The 23,545-nt window shown below is 33.0% G+C and overlaps 2 protein-coding genes across 3 annotated transcripts in view; one reads left to right on the top strand and one right to left on the bottom strand.

The window, feature by feature from the left end:
• The window catches only part of LOC126776125 (uncharacterized), a 585,155-nt gene that overhangs the window by 439,618 nt on the left and 121,992 nt on the right, over positions 1 to 23,545 (bottom strand). The gene's annotated exons all lie outside the window — the stretch shown is intronic.
• Positions 1 to 23,545, top strand: part of LOC126776088 (hemicentin-2) — a 231,799-nt gene that overhangs the window by 185,512 nt on the left and 22,742 nt on the right. The window contains exon 2 of the mRNA XM_050498369.1: positions 20,789 to 20,921. Coding sequence (XP_050354326.1) covers positions 20,789 to 20,921 — 133 coding nt within the window. The remainder of the gene's footprint in view (positions 1 to 20,788; positions 20,922 to 23,545) is intronic.

The following is a 23,545-nucleotide window of genomic DNA, read 5'->3' as shown; positions in this document are numbered from 1 at the left end:
GTGTGTCCTGTGTGGGAATCGAACCCACAACCTTCGGCGTGAAAAGGCAAGTATCTACCAACCACGCCAACCGGCCCGTCCCATACCGGCCCATATTAATAACAATGTAGCTTTTAAAATAAATAGAACATATCCAAAAAAGGGGAATCCCTCAAAAATGTCAAATAATACCACATTTCTAAGTAAAAAGGAACCAATGTCATGAAAAATAATTACCAATAATCTACTACTTAGTTTGTAAAATAAGAATAAGAAAAACTACTACATTCAAATTTAAAGCAAATTTATTTTTTTCCAAACTGAAGCTTACACCCATTGACATAAGGTTCAATTCGTTTTATACAATCGGATCTCAAGTAAATTTATGTGCTCGGAAATCTTCAAATCCTTTTCTAACTAAACCAAATCTATTCCTCAAAAAATACAGAGGAAACCAGGAATATCGAAGATATGCCTTATCTTATATCGAAGTAACCGACGTAGCAATTCCGAAGTCGTTTCCAACCGGGCCTTTTTCCGTATACTTCCAGCTCTAGCCTTGGGCGTTAAATTTATTTTCTATATCTTGAAAACAAAGCGCCCTTTACCCAATCGAGACTTACTAAATCTATATTATTAAAAGAAGTTTTACTTATTTACTTTGAAAATAGTGATTTTTTTTAAATTATTATCTAACTTTTGTACATTTGTAGACGAGCCGGTTGGCGTGGTTGGTGGATGCTTGCCTTTACGCCGAAGGTTATGGGTTCGACTCCCACCCAGGACAGATATTTGTGTGCACGAACATGTCTGTTTGTCTTAAGTCTTATGTATTTACAAAAGAAAAATAGTATATGTAGTATATCAGTTGTCTGGTTTCCATAGTACAAGCTCTGTACAAGCTTAATTTGGGATCAGATGGCCATGTGTGAAAAATGTCCCAGGATATTATTATTATTATTACAGTAAGTAACAGTAACAGCCTTTAAATGTCCCACTGCTGGGCTAAGGCCTCCTCTCCCTTTTTTGAGAAGGTTTGGAGCTTATTCCACCACGCTGCTCCAGTGCGTGAAGTCGAGATGGCCCAGTGGTAAGAACGCGTGAATCTTAACCGATGAACGTGGGTTCAAACCCGGGCAAGCACCTCTGAATTTACATGTGCTTAATTTCTGTTTATAATTCATCTCGTGCTTTTCGGTGAAGGAAAACATCGTTAGGAAACCTGCATGTGTCTAATTTCATCGAAATTCTGCCACATGTGTATTCTACCATTATTATTATTATTATTATTATATGTGTAAGTTAAGATAACGCAGATATGATATTAAAGATATATTATATAACGGCATATCTCGGCAATGCACCTTGAATAAGAAATGTTATTTTACTAGGGCTTCGTATGTGTTGTATGTATTTCGTGTAATGTGTGGTTTATACTTTTTACAGTGCTAAGGTCTATAGGCAGAGGCGAAATCTGGTGGACTATTTGCTTATCTGTGTACCGAAAATAAAGTAAAAAAGAGTGACTATGGCTATTATAGCTAATAATTTAATTAAATAATATTATATTATATAAAAATACAAAATATGATTACAAAAATTTATAACAGATTAACCAAGATACCTTTAAAAATATTAAATTTCTTCATAAATATAATATTAAATTATAAGAATCCGATAAAAACGGGATATCGTCAAAGATCAAACTGTCGCCATTTATCATAGACGCGCCTTTATTGAACATTGAGTAAGTATTTCTTATGGTACCTGACAGTTTTAAATTAAGACCCATATTTTTCAACAAATCGCAGTGAAATGCATTTGGATCTTTCCATGTTATAAAAGATTTAATAAAGAACACCACGATGGTCTAGTGGTTAGTTTATAATTCCGAGGTTCTGGGTTCAAGCCTCAGGTCGGGCATATACATAATTTCAGTAGCAGACCGAAGTTTGGTAGTTGATAATGCTTTTACTACCTCAGAAAGCACGAGTATTATTTCTGATCGTGTCTGATTTGCCGCCCCATCAGATTATTAGAGTGAGGAAAGAGAGGGTACCTTTGTGTTTGTGCTCCCACTTGTGCACCCATATGTACTTACCAGATGGCTAGTCTCTCTTGAGAATTTCCGGTTCATATGGTCCCAAATAAAATAATTATGGAGATGTAATTTTTGATTAGAAGCAAAGGGATTTGAAACGTGATTGTTATATTACAATATGCTTCTTCACTTTTTGTATCAACCATACATTTTGTATTAACCACATAGACAAACTGAACACATATTACAGACATGCTATAGATAGAAGAAATTGTTATGGTGCTCAAGGGCTTTAATTTAATCTTTGTGTTTTTTTTCTAAACTAGCTACTCCGCGAAGTTCCTTTCAGCCATGTTAAACGAGACAGCAATGTCCTTGTGTAGCGTTATATAGGAAACAACATCACGGGCTCAAACAAACAAAATGTTCAGCTTTAAAATATAATAGGTATGTTAGCATATAATTAAAAAAATTGATACCGTTACGTTACGTTATTTACTTAGTATTAAATTATCTTATCAAAAGTCCTGACAGATATAAACCGGTAGAGGAGAATTTTCAAAAATCCCTGAATCTTGAAAATATATAATAGAGTTCACAAAATAATTTCATATTCTTTAATAAGCGATGTACACAGTAACAGCCTGTAAATGTCCCACTGCTGGGCTAAGGCCTCCTCTCCCTTTTTTTGAGGAGAAGGTTTGGAGCTTATTCCACCACGCTGCTCCAGTGCGGGTTGGTGGAATACACATGTGGCAGAATTTAGTGAAATTAGACACATGCAGGTTTCCTCACGATGTTTTCCTTCACCGTAAAGCACGAGATGAATTATAATTACAAATTAAGCACATGAAAAGTCAGTGGTGCTTGCCCGGGCTTGAACCCACGATCATCGGTTAAGATTCACGCGTTCTTACCACTGGGCCATCTCGGCTCCAAGCAATGATTCTAAATTAATTTTAAGCGATGATTCTAAATTAATTTTAGTACAGCATTAATCCTGTTTATTAATAGACATTACACCTATTCAGCAATATTAGACAAAACTAATCAGCCCAATAACTATCAATAATGTTACTTAATTACAAGCCACGCTGCGCCAAATTATTATTAATATATAGATTTGCTGATATGTAATTAAGAGAAATGTGACTCTAATTATTTAATTTAAATGTGCAAACGTTAAGTTAATATCATATTCATTAAATTCATTCGATTTTAACAATATTTTAAAAGTTACTATACAGAATTATGTATGAACTGTATATTACCTTAAAAAGAATTTCATCGGGGACGATGAGACTTTGAATCAAATTTAAAAGTAGACACATAAATATCACGTGATAAATATCGACCGATATATATAATAAATACCAAGTGCACAGTCCCTAACCAAGTTTACTAAAATAAAGTACCTAATTTGGATTTTTTTATATAACAATTTTTATATAAAAATTGTATTCGTATTATATAACAAACCTCTCCGAAACGTTAAATTCTTATAAAAATCGTTTCTCTCAGTATTTACTTAATAACGGTCTAAATTTGATCGAAAATTATTCATCTAAGTGTTCTGAACTAATAACTACTCGATGGAGATAGAATCGCTTCCATACGTCATATTTGGAAAGCGTTTGATTGGTAAGCGGTGAATGTAAATCAGTTTCGCTAAATCTGACAGTTCAAAATTGGAATTATTTTCGATCTTCGATTTTCAGATTCCGAATGAGATTTCTCGTAACATTATTTTAACGTTTATGGAATCTCTTAACATTTGCAACTTATATATTAGATTATTTCTTTAGTAAGTGATTGTTTTAAAATAATGAATACTAGTATTCAATATTATATTCCTTTATACAATGAATTACTAATACACGTAATTTCCACTATAGCTTAGCGTGAAGCTTGTGTTAACAAGTATTTTAGGAAACGATAAAAATCTATGAGGACAGAATTGAAACTGTAACATTTACATCGCCCCTATACCATTTAGTTAACGCTTAAACATTTAAATTGTAGTAAAAGAATTGAAATAAAAAAATATTGTCAAAATTGCCTACATTTTTTTGCAGGCATTACATACATTTTCACTTGGTATTAGTTTGTAAGCTATGCTGCACACACATTTGGTATTTATCTTTTAAAACAAGAAGTACCGATGGAATCGTTTTTATATATGTAATTAAACTAGCTTTAAAGGACAGAAAACAATGGAAGTAGCCTTTATTCATTTAAACATTTAGTTTATTTAGTAAAATATTCACAACTTAAAAATCACTATTAAGGACTATTGTTTGTATTTTGTATTTTTGAGCCATTCAAAGCTAGACCTAATCTGTTAAAAAACAGTGAAATAATTTCTACAACGTTAAAGAATTACGTAACATTATCCCGTGTAAACAAAACATAGTAATGACAAATACTTTTGGCTATTTATTCAGCTCAAACACGTCCTTTAGATAATAAATAATATGTGTAACTAGGATGACTTGTATTATTCAATGTCGCAACATATCTGACGTTCTCATGTTTCGAGTCGTCACTGTCTTTATCTAATAATTAATTATCATCACAATATGTATAGCTTACTTACGCAGGCACGCATGGCACGTGGATCGTGGATCCATCACGTGTAATGATGGTAAGAATGTTATGCGGAGCACGGATGAATTACAAACACAAGTTAAGTACATAAAATCGCAAACGCAGCTGGATTCTTACTCGCGATCTTAGTTAAAATTTATTCTCTACGCTAATCTTCTGGACTATCTTCATAATTATTCTTAAATTCACTTAACTTCGTGACTCCTAAGCCACATTTACGATTTGTTCATTGGTCTGTGATAATTGGGAATAAAGATATTTGTTAAAATTTCTTTGGAAAATTTTTTGTTTACTATATGTAATAGTAATTTAACATTGATATTAAAGTTAATAATACTTATGTTTGGCTCATACGCTTTCTTCAATTGAGCGATATTAATATTTTGTTCTGACTTCGCTGTTTTTTGGTATGTCGATAGAATCAAATCCATAGAAAAATAATACGATTATTTTTTATCGTCTACTTTAGTTATTATTTATGTGTACATTAAGGATTCCTTTCATAGTCTTCAAATAGAATCGTGACTGTTTTCGTTGATATTTTGTAATCGTTTCACTTTTATTCGGTTTTTACATGTAAATATCGACTACTTTGTTTTAATCTTCTGTTAGTTTCATCGGTCTAGAAGAACTTAAAGCTACTAACTGAAGTCCTGAATTAATACGGGTCGTTTTCTCTCAAGAATTACTCTGTAGGATCATTGTGATAGAAAGTTGCCAGTGGTCCCCTCCCGTGCCTCGGAAAAACAGGTTTGTGTTTCTACCGGCAAGAAGGGAGGAAGAAAGTCAGAATGTCTTTCTATAAGTGATATTGATCATCATTGTCATCGCGATAATCTTCTTGCATAAAAACCTTCTATGTTTAGTACAAAATATTATTTGTAACTACACTAATCTTTTATATGGCTCGTTGAAATATTATTTAAATATCATTCTGGAAAAAATCAAATCTATTTTATTTTCAAAACAGTATGTAGTTTTATACAAATACAGTTTTTATTATTTCTTTCTGAGACCGATAGTTTACTGGGATAAAATAGTCCAATATGTATTCCTCTCTATATACCTCTACGAAACTATTATAATGAATGAATATATTTGAAATCACCTACAAGATTTCCAGAAATTTAATACAATTGTATGAATATATTAGGACACTTCATATTTAAATATAATAATTATAAGCAACACATTTTTTATTTATTTATTTATTAAGGATCTCCAACAAAGGATACACAATTACGAGTACATTACATCGTGGAATAATATTTTAAAATATTTGTGCTCCTTCAATTAAAGGAGACCACAGCAAGCAATTTTATATTTTTAACACAAAAAACATAGTAAAGTAAAGTAACAGCTTGTGAATGTCCCATTGCTGGGCTATGGCATCCTCTACTTTTTTGAGGAGAAGGTTTGGAGCTATTCCAACCCGCTCCAATGCAGGTTGGTGGAATACACATGTGGCAGAAGTTCAGTGAAATTTGACACATGCAGGTTTCCTCACGATGTTTTCCATCACCGTCAAGCACGAGATGAATTATAAACACAAAAAACATGAATGAACATTATTTAGCAAATGTTTGAACATATTTTTTGTTTAGCTTACACTCAATTTGTATAATGCGCTAAATGTTACTTAACATTCTAATTTAGTACACCATTTGCACACCACTTTACATTCAAGAGTAGCTAATGTCAGAGCTAATTACGAGTAGAACCAAGCGCTGTCATTGGTTAAATGGATATATTAATGTTTGATGTTTAAATAAATAACATATTATATACTGAGTTCTACTAACCTTCTAGTCTATGTACGTTCGTAATTACGTTTTGAAATAATAATAGATAAAATTATCGTGTTTTCGTTATTGTAATCAAATAGTTTTCTTTTGTCCTTTTCAGTAATGGATGTCAATTTTAATACACTTGACTTAGTTATTTTCTATATGCCGTATGAGATTTATATTTGATATGCTTATTAAATACATGTATTTCGTTCTATATTATTCCAAAATTTTTCGTTTTAATATTTGTATTTTTTTAATATTGTGACTGTGATAAATTTCATACAGCCTTCGCTTGAAATTAAAATCAAAATCCTTCATCTGAGAAAACAAAAAACTAGATGGCAGTTTTATAAATAATATGCGAACTCAACGCGAAGTGACTGTTTTAGGAGAAGGATTCAATCTTCAACAATTGAGACATTAGTAACTTTTAAAGAAAATTAAGCACCGATAAAAGCCGGTTGGTTTTGGGACAATTTGAAAAAAGATTTATTGGCGTGATGAAGAAATATAGATGAAGGCCACCGGAATACGTAATGTGTTCTCCTTGTATCCATTCACGAGTAAACAACAATAACAACGCGGTATCGTGTTTAGGATTATGATATGTTTTTATGGGGTGGCATGTAATTCTCTGACCGATGTATTTATTATATTATGTTCACTTCAGGTACGTGCGTACGTACCCACATGGGTGCTTGTGTACGAGTGTGTACATTGCTTCGATGGGTTCGTTACTTTCTTGTGTATATGTGTTTTTATTTATTTTATTTTAAAACCAGCCCGCGGGATATTACATTCGACCTCACCACCTCGGGCTACTATAATAGTTCATGTATTAAAACATTATATATTTTATTGGTTTGACTTTAATATTTTCTGTTTGATTTATACTGAGTATAAAAAACATAAGTAAATATATTTAAGTTTTATATGCAGTATGTTTTACACATATATTTATACATTTGTTTTTGATTTGTTTTTTATGAACTATGAGAAAGTTTGAAATATGGTTATTTTATTACTGAATCTAAAAAGAATTCCCAAATAAATATATTCGCTTACAAGATTCCCATAATTACCATATTACCATCGCTCTATAAAACTTTTTTCCTTTACACCAATAAGAAAACGGGTAGGAAAACCCGTGTTTCCAACTTCACGGCTATTTTCATCTGAATATATGGCATACATTTAAAACTAGTATTATCCGGCTTAACTTGGATTGAATCGGTTAAAATCGATGTTTGATATACCTTGAACTAATTAAAAATGCGATATTTTTTTATTTCAAGTACACTATTTAAAAATATTATACAATTACCTTATTATATTTGAGGCCACATTGACCCATTAAATTTTATTACCGACAAGCTGCTCCGCTTGGTTGCACTCGCGTTAAGCATTTCTGCTCTGTTCCCGTGAATCGTAGCGTAATGCTTAATAGCTTATAGCCGTCAACAAGAATTGGACTAACAAATATCATTTTTTTTAATCTAGTTTGTAGTAGTAGAGATTAGGGCGTACAAACAACCTCTTCCACTTAATTAAATTATTATAGATTTGCCTTTTTTGTAAGTTCAATTAATTGTTTATAATTTTTTCAACATTTTAAATCTCAGCCCGACAGATGGGCTTGCACGATTTTTTTTTATTAAATATGCGGGTGAACGTATTAGTATATATATCTGATAGTAAGTGGTCACCAACGCCCATAGACATTGGCATTGAAAGAAATGTTAAACATCGCTTACATCGCCAATGCGCCACCAACCTTGGGAATTAAGATGATACTTGTGCCTGTAATTACACTGGCTCACTCACCCTTCAAACTGGAACACAACAATACCGAGTACTGCTATTTTAGAATATCTGATGAATGACATCTCATAGGCGATTCTAGTTCAAAACCAGCCCAATGGATGAGATAGAATATAATTATTACTATCTATCTAAACAAACAGGGTATCAGTCTTTTGTGTTGGTATTATTTTGATTACAATTTCCTCAACTCGTACCATGATTGTGATTTCAAGTGTATTTAACAATTCGCTTTCCAACACGTGTTCATATATTATGTATTTACTGGTGGTAGGGCTTTGTGCAAGCTCGTCTGGGTAGGTACCACCCACTCATCAGATATTCTACCGCAAAACAGCAATACTTGATATTGTTGTGTTCCGGTTTGAAGGGTGAGTGAGCCAGTGTAATTACAGGCACAAGGGACATAAAATCTTAGTTCCCAAGGTTGGTGGCGCATTGGATATGTAAGCGATGGTTGACATTTCTTACAATGCTAATGTCTAAGAGCGTTGGTGACCACTTACCATCAGGTGGCCCATATGCTCGTCCGCCTTCCTATTCTATAAAAAAAAAAAAATGTAGGTCATTAACATTGTATTCATGAAGCACTAAGTACTGTAACTCGATAGATTTGACTTCGTATAAAGCATTTGACTTTCAAATAACCTTTGCTCTGCAACAAGATGGTACCAACGTTGATGAAATTAAATTAAATCAGTCGTTAACATACTTACTCTAATTGGTTTCCTGTTGTCGCACTCTCTCATTTTCTTAATTTCATTAAAAACGTAATTAAGTTTTAATTAGCGACTGTGTTTGAAAAAAATCACGTGTACGTACCTTATGTGAAGTGCCCTAATGTTTTATCGCACGAAAGTCTAACTAGGGCTGTCGCTTATTCAAATTAACGAAATAGTTTCGAATTATTTTTTTGCAAGTTAAATTTTATAGACTACCTATTAACATCGGCTTTCTATATTAATTCTAATTTAGTGTATTAGTTTAGTCTGTCTATTAGTTAGGATGTGTGTTTTTTTGCTATCCTGAAGACTTAAAAATTACATACATACCCTTTCAAGTCTGTCTCATTCTGGTTCAAGTCTTCGTTATTAATCCTAGTCATGTTTATACTTAACTATTATATAGATAGACTAATTGGTAAATTCCTATTAGAAAATTTGCGGTTTGTATTCGTTATCAGTGGTCTAGGTCACAATTTTAATTGGACAAATTTACGAAAAATCTAAGTCAAACAATCTAACAAAATTACTTTTAATTTATTTCATTATGATAATCCATTATTGAGTAAAAAGGCCTTAGTTTTAAACTATTTGCCATTACAGTTAGTATTATATATTTATTAACTTACTTATTCATTACTTTTATATTACGATATAAAACTGAAATAGTTTAAAAACTACAAATATTGAAGGTGTAAGGTATTTATAATTCATCTCGTGCTTGACGGTGAAGGAAAACATCGTGAGGAAACCTGCATGTGTCTAATTTCATTGAAATTATATCACAAATGTATTACCCGCATTGGAGCAGCGTGGTGGAATAAGCTTCAAGCCTTCTCCTCAAAAGCGAGAGGAGGCCTTAGCCCAGCACTGGGACATTAACAGGCTGTTACATTGAAGGTTATTTTTAAATATGTCAGAACGCGAAACGCAGTTGCATTGTGTTTGTAGACGTATTGTTAACAAATTATATCATGTAAGCCCGTAAATGTCCTGCTGTGCATCTTACAAAGGCCTCTCCTCTCAACGTTTTAAAGCTTATTTCATATGATTTTGTCATATCGTTTTGAAGCGTACTCCGCTGTTCTATTGGTTGGTATAGTTTCATCTGAACAATATGGGTTTCCTCAGGCCGACTCGGCCATGGAACCGCGAATAAATATCCAGCTGGAACTCACGTCAACACCATCCAATTCCCGTTTTAAATAATGAAATATTAAAAAATTATATTAAATATGTAAAGGAGTAACTTTCTCGTCTACTCATCTCGACAGAATTCACATCGATGAGCCCGTAAAACTAGTTATAACATCGCACAAAACTGACATGACAGGCTTGTAAATTGTCAATTCAAAAGGGCCTGTAGAAGCCGACTTGAATGAAGAATCATTTTCATATGAATGGATCGTAATAAAAGTTATGAAACAACGTTTTGACTTTTAAAAATAAAAATCTTTGATTTTTTTAAAGTAACATTACTAAAGAATATATTTACTTCATAAAGACCCCAAGTTGAATGAATAAATAAATGTTAATAAAATGTTTAACAAAGATCAATGTTTTATTATTAAATAATAAAACTTCACACTAATAGCGATTTCAATGATAATAAGTGTTGTTCATAATATCACGATAATTATTTTTTATTATTAAAATAATTTAAATTTAGAAATGTAAAAAAAAAAATATTATTAGATTCATAAGCTTATAGTTCCCCACTGCTATATTCTGGACAGGATCCACAACGATTTTATTATTTTACCCTTGAACATATATTGTGAAATGCAATAAAAGATATTAGAAATAAGTATTGATATTGCAAGCCCGTCTGGGTAGGTACCACCCACTCATCAGATATTCTACCGCAAAACAGCAGTACTTGTTATTGTTGTGTTCCGGTTTGAAGGTTGAGTGAGCCAGTGTAATAACTGGCACAAGGGACATAACATCTTAGTTCCCAAGATTGCTGGTTCATTGGCGATGTAAGCGATGGTTAACATTTCTTACAACGCCAAAGTCTATGGGCGTTGGTGACCACTTACCATCAGGTCGCCCATATGCTCGTGTGCCAAGCTATACTACATAAAAAATATATACATTTTCAATATACACTACTTTGATTAGCCGCTCACAAAAACAATACAAGTTTATTTGCTGTTCTGTACAATTTTGAACCTTAGCTACATTTAAATAGAGTACATATTATTTATTATTTTTAAACATACATTCATACATACATACATTGCTATGCAGACGATAGTACAGTGCATGGTTTATACCACGGACGCGCAGTGGCTGGGCGAGCGGAAATTGAGGAGAGGCGGAAGGATCTTGTCATTGAACTCGATAGGACGTTAAAGCTCATCGCCAAATGGGGCTCTGATAATCTTGTTGAGTTTAATGCCAAGAAAACACAGGTATGCGCTCTCACGGCGAAAAAGTCAACATTTTCCCCTCTTCCCTCCCTCTGTGGTACTCCGCTGGTGATGCAAAGCAAAATCGCCATGCTGGGGATTGACGTTCGCTGCGACCTTAGTCCAAGGGATTACATCGAGGCTGTTATAAAAACAGCTTCACGGAAACTCGGAGTTCTGAACAAGGTGCGCTTTTTCACGCCACAACAACTGTGCCTGTTGTGCAAAACACAGGTACGGTCTTGCGTGGAATATTGCTCGCACCTTTGGGATGGCTCCGCTAAGTACCTACTTGAGGCCTTGGACCGGTTGCAGCGACGTGCCGTACGCATTATTGGCGACGTAAAGGTCACAAACACCCTTGAACCTTTACAATTGCGTCGTGAGATAGCAGCACTGAGCGCTTTCTATCGACTGTGTCACGGCGAGTGCTCTGAGGAATTATTCTCTCTAATTCCTGCTTCCCCCTTCCTTCTTAAGTCCACGCGAGCTGGTTCTCGATGTCACCGCCTAACTGTGACATCAATTCCATCGCGCACAAAGAAATTTGGCAACTCCTTTCTTTGCCGCACTACCAAAGAATGGAATTCCTTACCAGCTCACGTGTTCCCCTCCTCTTACAACCCGGGTTCCTTCAAACGAGGCGTGAAGAGGCATCTTGCGGGCCGGCAAGGCGAAGGCGGCTAGTGCAGAACGTTTTTCCCGTCTGTACTGGCCGTCGTCGCGTTTGGACTCTACTACCACTTACCATCAGGTGGAGTAGAGTCATTTGCCCTCCCGGCGAATATAAAAAAAAAAAAAACAATATCGAATAGTTCGTTGTATATTAAGTTTGTGATATGAATATCGTGACATAGCGTTCCTACTTTACAATGTACATAAAAATATTTTATATCCCTGCGCCTCACACAAGTCATTAAGCGATGGAAAGCTGTGACTTGGGTATAATTAGCTCCGTCTTGAAACTGAAAACTTTATCGTAACGGATGATTATTACGTTAAAGTTTCGCAAATTTCAAGTTAATTTCGAAATGAACCTGCGTGAAATACGAAGCAAGTGACAAAATACGTGAAATTCAATTATTTCAACATTACTAACTTGAGTTCCTGCATGCACGAGTAGTTTGCATTTCTAATAGCTTTCGCACCAACTTTCTATGGATTATTATTATTTGATTAATATATATGTGATAAATAACGTCCATCTTTACAAGCTTTTATTTAACTTTGCTTGTTAGTTTGTATGTGTTACCAGTTCCACAAACCGATTGAGCTGATTTTTTTTAATGTATATGTAACGACGAGGCCAATTCCATATGGTACAATGGAGTTGGTTTAGTTATTAAGCTACATACTTTTAAATACATAACATTACATTTTACATACTTTACACATTTGATTAGGTGGTTACAGGTACTCCGATTCTACTTAACATAACTTCGTCCTATTTAGACTTATTTATTCGTTTTAGTAGTTAAATAAAATATTTTTAATATTTTTATAGTGTAACATGCACTTATAGTGATATGTAGGTATATGGTAGGGCTTTGTGCAAGCTCGTCTGGGTAGGTACCACCCACTCATCAGATATTCTACCGCAAAACAGCAATACTTGATATTGTTGTGTTCCGGTTTGAAGGGTGAGTGAGCCAGTGTAATTACAGGCACAAGGGACATAAAATCTTAGTTCCCAAGGTTGGTGGCGCATTGGATTGGATGGTTGACATTTCTTACAATGCCAATGTCTAAGAGCGTTTGGTGACCACTTACCATCAGGTGGCCCATATGCTCGTCCACCTTCCTATTCTATAAAAAAAAAAAAAAGTCCTTTTTTTTCGCATGTCGCATGTCAAATTCTGGAAATGCTGACCGTTTTCTGCAGAGTTCTTACAAAATAGTCTTACTGTTCGAAGAATAAGGTTCAATATAGCAAAACACTATATAATCCCTTTGTAAGGGTTTTAGGATAGTAAAAGTCAAAGTCGAAATCTTTTTTTCAATAAAGATGTATTACACTTGCTTATTGAGTGACATAAATTGACCACCGGTTCGGAAATACCGTTTCCTCAGACCTAAAAAGAACTAGCGAATAAATCTCATCTAGAAATAATATTCAATCACATGAATGGTATTATCATTTCATCGCATTATTGGTTTAGTGGCTAAGGCCGCAGAACCTGAGGTCCTAGATTGGATTATTCCGTCGAAAAATTCTAAGTAGCAACTCAGTGTCTACAAGTTGGAGGCGTGTACACTCACACGTTTTGGAAAGTACGTTAAGCCGTTGGTTCTGCTACTGATCTCTTGGATTATAAAAGTGACTAAATAGAGATTATACCTGTATTTAGGCACACACTTGTGTTCTATAGTATATCTTGCGCAGTTGGCTAGTCTCCCTTGAGATTGGCCGCCGTGGTCGAAATCGATCAGGAGGAAATCATCGTCATCATCATCAATAAATGGAATAGATATGTCCGTCGCGGGACGCCTGGTATATTTGAAACATCGAAATTAATAATTATTGAAATATTTTATAATTAAAGGAAACTAATAAATAAATATGAAGTGAAAAAACATAGTTTCATCAATAAAATAAAACATTCGAACACATTTTTGTTATTATTACAATAGTATATAGCAACGAAGTATATAAGTTTATGTACACACGGGATAGTAGAGAGTGGCAGCGGAGAAAATCCATGACGGCATAAGATACATTTGATATATCACATAAAAAAATATTGTAAATGGGCAATCTTCGATCAGTTTTACAAAATCACACACAACATGCACACACGCGATGGGCTTATGTGTATATATTCGAATTTGACAAATTTATATAAAACCTACCTAAATTTTATGTATGATAGAGAATACCGTATGAAATTAATGATGAAATTATAATAATGATAAAACACGGCTTAATGATAATATTGTAGATTTAATCGTATTTAATATCCACAATCCTAGAAATTATATAACCGCAAACGTCATTAATAATAGATATTTGTATGTACATCTCATCTCTAATTATTTTCAACGAGCATTGTTTCGATAAGAGCTTTTAGTAATCTAATATGATTATTTGTCTATACAATCAATGATATTATTTGTATGGGTAGTATTTATATAATAAAAATAAAATAGGAATTAAACTCAATTATTAGTACTGCCATTAATATAACATTAAACCAGCAAATATTTTTTTCCGATTTTGCTTGATACTGTTGCGCGTTACCGTACCCAAAAAATCGGGTATATATATGTTATGAATACACGCTGTCTAGTCTTTGGCATAATTGTCAATCGAACTGGCAGCCTGTCAGTTGCCAACACGCCCATATTTTGAATCACTCGGATAGGATCTTTGGTCTATTTAGAACAGTATTTGATTGGTGCCATTATTGTGTTTCTCATTGTTAACGACTGCGCTGTTGAGAGACCTCGTGATGACAATGATTGATATAAAAAAATCGCATTCGAAATAACTATTGCGTTCGTTTTGTCTCTTGCCTTCGTAAATTTGATCATGTCTTTCGAGATCTTTTTAAATTGATATAGATTACAATTAAACAACATTAATTATACATATTAACAGCTTATGAATGTCCCACTGCTGAGCTGCCTCCTCTCCCTTTTTGAGCAGGAGGTTTGGAACTTATTCCATCACGCTGCTCCAATGCGGGTTGGTGGAATACACATGTGGTAGAATCTCAGTGAACTTAGACAGAAAACATCGTGAGAAACCTTCTCCACGATATTTTCCTTCACCGTCAAGCACGAGATGAATTATAATCACAAATTAGGCACATGATTCAGTGGTGCTTGCCCGGGTTTGAACCCACGACCACCGGTTAAGATTCACGCGTTCTTACCACTGGGCCTTCTCGGCTAGTAATTATACATAATATTCTTCTAATATAACATATGATGCAAAATACTACTTATAACTGTGTAACAAGTCCGTCGTGTTAAATTTTGATGACGTCCAAAACATCATAACAAATCTAAGGACAAGGCTAATCAACTTGGGATTTTAGATAATATAAATAATAGAAACAGGATCCGTTCATTCGTACGCAGTCAAGTAAAAACAAGTATTTTATCTACATTTTATATAAGTTAGGGTAACAAAACAAAGCGTACCGGACATATCCCATTTATAGGGGAATTATTGATTCACACAATCAGATTTCACGATATTATAATTTTTCCATTCATTCGTGTTCGAAAATATAAATTAATGGAATAAAATTATACAATTTCAGTTTATTTATTTATTTATCAATTAGGAAGCCGAAGTTATATATTCAAAAATATATTTGTTATTGTATGTATAAAAATATTTTAGCAAAATATATATCAGTTATAGTTTATTGTGTCATAGAAAACCTTTCTTTTAATTTTAAGTACTGTTTATGTATGGTATATAACCTTAAGAAAATTATTTAATTTATGCGATAAATTAAATAATTTTTATTTATAACGATAAACCATGTACAGACATTTTTATAAAATACAAAATTAAAATTAAAACAAAATAAACATCATAAATTTATAGCGAAAACACGCCGTCTAAAAGATTTTCCTGTGGCATCGTAACCAAGATACTGGCACTATTGCCTCTCTGCACCGCTAGAATGGAATTTATTGTATAACAGGTTACCAAAATAAGCTAATTTATCGTAAAAGCTAATACGACAAAAACCAATGAAGGAATAATTTATAAAACAATAATTGTAATATGACTGTACTAAATTTCAACATGAATGTCTTATGTTTTATAAAAGTATATATTTATTATTATATATTGGTATTATTACGTAAGCATATTATTTACGTTTTTATCCTGTCCTTGCTTTTAACACTTAAAATTGTCACCCTAATATACATGACGTCATATCTCACAGCCAGACAAGTGAGATTTCCCAAAGGATATACAAGGTCATGTGGTTCTGAGTCTCAGATAATGTTACCAGTATTGTATGAGTTATATTCGGGTCGGGTTGACTGAAGCGCCTTCTTGTTACAAGATCATTCAATGTTTACGTTTTGAGAAAATGTTCCGAGCGTTTTGTCTTTTTCCGCTCCTTAATGTTTCGCGTTTTGAGATGACGCGAAACATTCGAGATGGCCTAATTCTGAGATATTAACAAAAAGTCGTTATTATTATATAAGTTATTTACTTCATATAATTAGTTACAAGCTCTAAACTGTTATAACTAATAAATTTTTATGTACCTTTGCCTTCTAAAATATCAATAATATTGATTTAATTAGTGAGAGACTTTCAGGAGTGAACAAAGTAAATTCTAAGTGGTCATAGTTATGTCTATGAACATGGAATAAATACATAAAAATAATAAAGGTAGGTTTGGACTTTCGTCATTTATTTCGGAAAAATTATGAAAAAAAAAGTGTACCAAAAACGTAAATTTATTTGAACCAACCTGACAATTGGTTGTAGAGAACCTTCAGTGCATCGTTAATAACCCTCCAACGGTTAAACTAAAAATTCAGTGCTCAGCCAAAAGCTGGCAAGGGCTCTCAGACATTCTGCCGTAGAATTGGCACAAATGCAACTTTGTAGCACTAAACTAATAGGTAAAACAGTGCCTTGAAATAAAATTGTCCATAGAAAATATAGCACAGACAGAGGTCTTCAATAATCCGACCAGTGTAAAAATTCTATTATCGTAAAATGTTTTAATTTGGGCAATTATAATTATTATAATATGACGTTTAATGGTTATTGTATATAAACCTAGACACCGAAGTAAGAATAAATATTATATAAATGAAGAAGATTAAAGTCAAATATTTATATAGTAAGTGGTGCCTGACCCTTTTAACAAAAAAGTACGAATAAAGGACGTTACATTATGACGTTACTGGAAATGCTCTCTGTAATCATATATCCAACGCCATGTACTATAGAGATGCCTTCACTCTTCAAATTGCTTCAAAATTATATTATTTGATAATATGATAACTGCAATCTCCATAGTCTTATAGGTGATCAAAAATATCCCCCAATTTTTTCCTATTAATACGTATGATAAGACCAAAACTTGAAGAGATATTCTCGATTTGTCACAAATTTCATAGCCACCCCCCCTCCACCCTTCACTGTGCTATCCAATCTTTATTACTTTCCGCCCATTCGGATTTGCAGTTTGAGGATAATAACGCTTTTAAACAATTTGGTGTTACGACGAATGGCTCGCTTGATAATAGCGTTATTAACATAATATTTAAGAGAGACCATCGGAACTTTGGGTGACTATTGCACGCTTTGTTGGGATTATGCTAATTTTATGTTAGAACTTTACCTAAAATATATCTGGTTTTCGTTTAAATTAATATATATTATGTAGCTATTTTAATGTTAATTTATTTGTTGTGAATTGGATTTTATTATTGTATTTATTGTTGTTTTGAAATGTTTTAGGCGGTCATTTCCAAAATGCTTTTTTAACTTTAATTTTGTATACTGTTTCACTTCAATAATTTACCTATAAAGGTTTTATGTGAAAATTTTTATTCGAATTAATGTTTTATTAAATTGATCTCGTTGGGATTGAGCGCACAAACTCGACATGAAGCCATGAGAAACCACTAAGGTGATTATAATAATTAAACGCGATTTAATATTGAAATGATGGTTATGATGACGATTAGTGATTTCCTCGTAACGATTTTGACTACGGCAATTATTCTCAAGGGAGAGTGTTGACTGACCAAGTTCGCAAGACATAATATTATAGTGCAGAAGTATGTGCGCAAACACAGGTTCGCTCTTATAATGGGATGGGGTGACAAATACTACACGACCTTGTGTGCTTCTATTTAAAAATGCTTTAAGCGTTACTGTTATGCTCCCGTTGTAGCGTGATATTATAATAATAATCTACAACCTTTACTCAAGTAATTGTTTTTGATTTTGTTTTTCTAAAAGGACTTTTATAATCTAAAATTATCGTATTCAAAACAAACAAACTCGTAAGTTTTATAATATTGATATATAAACAATCATCGTTATATATTGTTGTTTCAATGTTAAGTAAATAGCTCGTTAATTATATATATAAAAAATATAAGAAGCGAATGTTCGAGTTTCGCCGAAGTTGGTCAACAAATCGTAAGAACATTACGAGTGAAAACTACATCTTGAAATACACTCAGGATATGGACAGTACACTCAACGTCCGGAAATTAATAGCGTTTCCTGCAGCATCGTGTACCAATAGCAAGGGAATATCGTCGAAAATGTTATCCCAGTTCTGCAAATGGTCAGTTGGCTTGAATTTTGGATGTTTGGTTGTTAACAGAGATCTCTTGTTAAATATTGGAACATTGATAATTTGGGCTATTTTTAACCTTAACTAATGACTGATATAGCCGTAACCGTAACAGCCTGTGAATGTCCCACTGCTGGGCTAAAGGCCTCCTCTCCTCTTTTTGAGGAGAAGGTTTGGAGCTTATTCCACCACGCTGCTCCAATGCAGGTTGGTAGAATTCACATGTGGCAGAACTTCAGTGAAATTAGACACATGCAGGTTTCCTCACGATGTTTTCCTTCACCGTAAAGCACGAGATGAATTATAATCACAAATTAAGCACATGAAAATTCAGTGGTGCTTGCCCGGGTTTGAACCCACGATCATCGGTTAAGATTCACGCGTTCTTACCACTGGGCCATCTCGACTGATATAGATTATTAAGATATTGAATCTTGTTGTATTGCGCTTTGGGGCAAAGACTGACTTGTATGCCGTGACGACATAAAAACAAATGTCATACCGTCATGTCTCCTCTCCGCCTCCGCTCTCTACTCAATAGTGTTGCGTGACGTGTGTACTCCGTTGTTTCTCCGTGTTATTCTTTGTAAAGGACGCACAGCAAAATATATTTTACTTTTTATTTATTTTACTCCATATTTACTTATTGGTTTTCAGTAATTGTAAATTCTTTAAATAACTATTAATTTAAATATTTCACACACGCCGGTAGTCCCGTGACGGCCTTTGTGTGTGAGTTTTTAATTGTAATTGCCGCTGATTTTCAACATCGAAAAGATTTTTATCCATCTACTCAGTGGTTCGCTGTTATTGCAAGTATCAACTAACTTTATTATAATTAAAAACGATATATTTTATATTTCATTATTATTAAAAATTATGGTTGTGTTTTTGTTTTGCTCCTAAAATGATATTTGACTTCTTATTCAGATCAGATCAGACAATTAATTGTTTTTCTATAAAACAACTTAATATTTGCTTTTAATGTGCTTTTTGAAACATAATTATTAATCGAATTTTTGCTGTTTTTATTTTGAGGGTATTTGGAAAAGCAGTGTTGAGAGTTTCATTATTAAAAGTTTCTTCGAGTCGTAATCTCCTGAGACTTTAAATTATAATTATTTGATTGGTGACATTAAATAATTAGAAAAAAAAACCTAGATATTGACAAAGCAAGCTAACATTTATGACGAAATTTTTCAAACAATTTTAAAGATAAAATAATGAATAGCCACGCCGAGCAATGCATTTTAAACCTGATGAAAAATAACCTTTTTTGAGTAATTAACCTAGAAAAACTTAAACAACAGATTTTCAAAGCAAACCAAACATTTTTGTCGATATTTTCCAAACACTTAGACGTTATATAAATAGTTAATAGCCTGATCAGGCAATGCATTTTAAACCTGCAAAAGAAACAACAATTTTCCATTACGTGAATTCGTTGCTGCATAAATTAAAGCGATCCTAGTAACAGATATTCCAGCTTTCCACTATATTTTCTCATCCTATCCGGTTCGGGTAACGGGACAGATAACCGGACAGCAAGAAGCGGAAATCCGTTACCGGCTTTACTTAACCTGACTTGTTTTTCAGTTGCATTGCAATGATGCTTATGTTTTGCTAGAATATAATTTCAAGTGGATTAGTAAGAGTTATGGAATTGGAAATCAATTTTCGTTTATTTTTTAATTTTACCGAGTGTTGACGATTGATTGATATAAATTTATTAAAAGAGATGTGACATTAATATCACTATCTATGGCGATTACTATGACTATGTCAATTTTGATGACACGCAGGCTTTTTTCGGTATAAGGAAAAACAATGGAATCCCCATATAATATATAATAGTGGAAGTATATTATTGACTTCATAGTGTTATTTAAAATAAATATTAAAGTAGATAAATAATTTCTTACCGAATGTAATTCAGCACTCAAAAGATGATTAAGTATTTATGAATCCTTAATTCGAACCTATACCAACTTTTCGTGGAACTTTCAAGGTTATCAATGCAATTTGTATAATAAAGTAACGAAATAAATATTTTTTCTTAAATCAAGTAAGCGATGTTTTTGTACTAATTCGCAATTATCTTTTTTATTTCCAGCGCCGTTGACGCAAGTGGTAGCGGTGGCAGGGGAGCCGGTCTACTTACCTTGTGACGTGGCCACGCAGGACGAAGATGACGCAGTATTGCTAGTTCTTTGGTACAGAGAAGATTTAGGCACGCCTATTTACAGGTATGTTATGAAAAAACTATATAATATGTATGCATATATAAATATATTAGTATCTACACAAATTTTATAAATGCGAAAGTATCTGTCTGTTTGTTAAGCTTTTACGGCTTAGCAACTAAAATGAATTTCATGAAATTTGGTATGAAGCATGGTTGAACCTACGACCTTTTGTCCGAATGTCATAATGATGTTTATTAGATGTAGATGTGTGTAATATTGAATTTTATTTACGAAAATTAGCAGTACATAATAACAAATGGTCAAAATATTGTTCTACATACCAAAGTCATAAATTTGTCAAATTAATGTCACGTGACCTTTAAACAGTGACTGGTATTTTCTCTTGTTGCTGCTATTGTTACCTTACTATCAAACTTGTTTTATTCGTATTATTTATCGATATAAAAAGTAGCACATATGAAAAGAATAATAATATATTACATAATGTTTTATATTGGTGTTAAAATACGTTGTAAATATACGGTGTTCGCGTATTTATTTTAATTATTCGAACGTGACAACGTTTATATAAATATCGCAAAAAAATCAAATACGTATTTTCTCCCACTTATTAGTTGTTGTCACACATCAAAATAATGAAACGTCTGTACTAATAAATAAGAAAACATGTTTTTTTGTATCGCCTAAGTAAAAAGAAGATGCAATGCGATTCAGAAAATATTTTAGACTTTAATATTATTATATAAGTAGCTACGGTAGCCGCACTTCGTAATTTCACCTTCTTTAAATTTCGAATATCGACGTGACCAGCGTGAATTTTATGTTCTCGTGACAATATTCACGTTGTGTTCACGCTTAGTTAACTCAATAGCTTCGCTTTTAACCGATCGTTGTTTTATAAACAAGCAAAATACTGATCTATGTATAAAATAACAAGCTTATTATACTTGCGGATGTTTGTTATTTGGTTATACAAAGCAATATCAAGTAAAATTACCTAATTAAGTTAGTGTGTAAAAAATAACCGCAGTTATATTATCAACCAAATTAACAAGTCATCAGTCGACCGAAACAAAACACTTTCTTTATATTCATAATGACTTAAGTTGTATGTTATTTCATACCACGTTTTATGTGACAGGAGACATTCTGTTATTATTTAATTTGTCACGAATTCTTTAAGTATTGTGTTACTCGTAGACATAAGACACGCGTATATCGGTCCCACTTTTATATATTACTACGCTTAGATTCACACATTTACAGAAATTGTAATGTACATTTACTAGAGGGTTCAAAAAATTGTGCAACTCAGAAATTAAAAAGACCAAAGGTAAGAGCGTACCGTGTACACAACTGAACTGAATTGGAGAGTCCTCTTCAGTAAACAGAACTGCAAACTGGAACCCTAGTACGCAGCTGTCATTTGCTTGACAAACTCTGAGCAAGATGAAAGAGACGGGGATGTGATAAGAATTTCTCCTGTTTATTTGGATTCCATTGGCTAGTCATTTCGTGAGATATTTTTTTTTAATATTGTTTATTTTGGTTCTTTTTCATGTTGAATAAAAGGTTTGAGAATTTTGTTTCAAACTTTTATTTCGTGAACCTCACATATATATATAAGTGACGGGCGATGTCGCGTCATTCACCGCACTAGCGGCAACGGAAGTGAACGCAAGGAACCACGGCGCGTCAGATTCATTCGGTTGGTCAACTTTGCCGAGCATTTCACGCCCCGTAGATGTGACGAGATGATGTCCTAAAAATAATATTTGACTGGCTTTGTTGCAATGTGCACATATTTTAAAGAAAAAAAAACGATTTTCAGACGTATTCTTGCTGCCTCCAAAGTGTAAAATAGGAAGGCTGAGTTTAAGCTAATATAGCCCATTGCCGCTGTAAGAAATATTTATGAATCCTTAGACCGTCAAATAAATATATATTCAAACCGGAACACAACTGTTTCAGTTGAATATGTGATATGTTTATGATAGGCGAGCTTGCACAAAACCCTACCACCAAGAAAAGTCAATAGTATTTTTTTTTAAATGTAAAAGTAATGTTGTTTGAATATTTACACCGTATATTTATTTATTTTTAAAGAGAATGCAAACAATTATAAAATGGGTACGTAACCGGCGAAAATATCGCAAATATTATCATACACAAAAAAATTGTTGAATTGAGATTTTTCTTTTTTTAAATTCGGTTAAAACCTTTTGATCGTCGTATTCATTCAACATCCAATTTTTTTAGTGACAGTGGCTTAACAAAATATTGGATATCAAAGTAAAGTGAGTTTTTTATTACAGGATACATTAATATATCTTTGTAAAATTATATCTGTCAAAGCATAAAATAAAATTTATATTATAAATTTTATTCATTGACAAACATTAATTTTACACGAAAATATTATAAGAATTCTCGTTTTAAATAAACGTATAAAATAAAAAACTTGTTTATTCCATATTACTAAGCCGATTACAGTAACGTATTTTAAAAACAGCATATGCGGCGGTGCCTCAATATAAGATTTAGGCTAAAATAGCTCTTGTATAATAATGTGTGGATTTATTGTTGATCAGACTTCGGAAAATCGACTTACGTCTTTATAGTTTATCTATGAGAATCGTAACTCGTAACATGTCATGTTTATA

Source organism: Nymphalis io, chromosome 19, assembly GCF_905147045.1.
Source record: "Nymphalis io chromosome 19, ilAglIoxx1.1, whole genome shotgun sequence".
Classification (NCBI taxonomy): domain Eukaryota; kingdom Metazoa; phylum Arthropoda; class Insecta; order Lepidoptera; family Nymphalidae; genus Nymphalis; species Nymphalis io.
The sequence above is the reverse complement of the archived record's forward strand: the minus strand, read 5'-3'. Positions and strand labels throughout refer to the sequence as shown.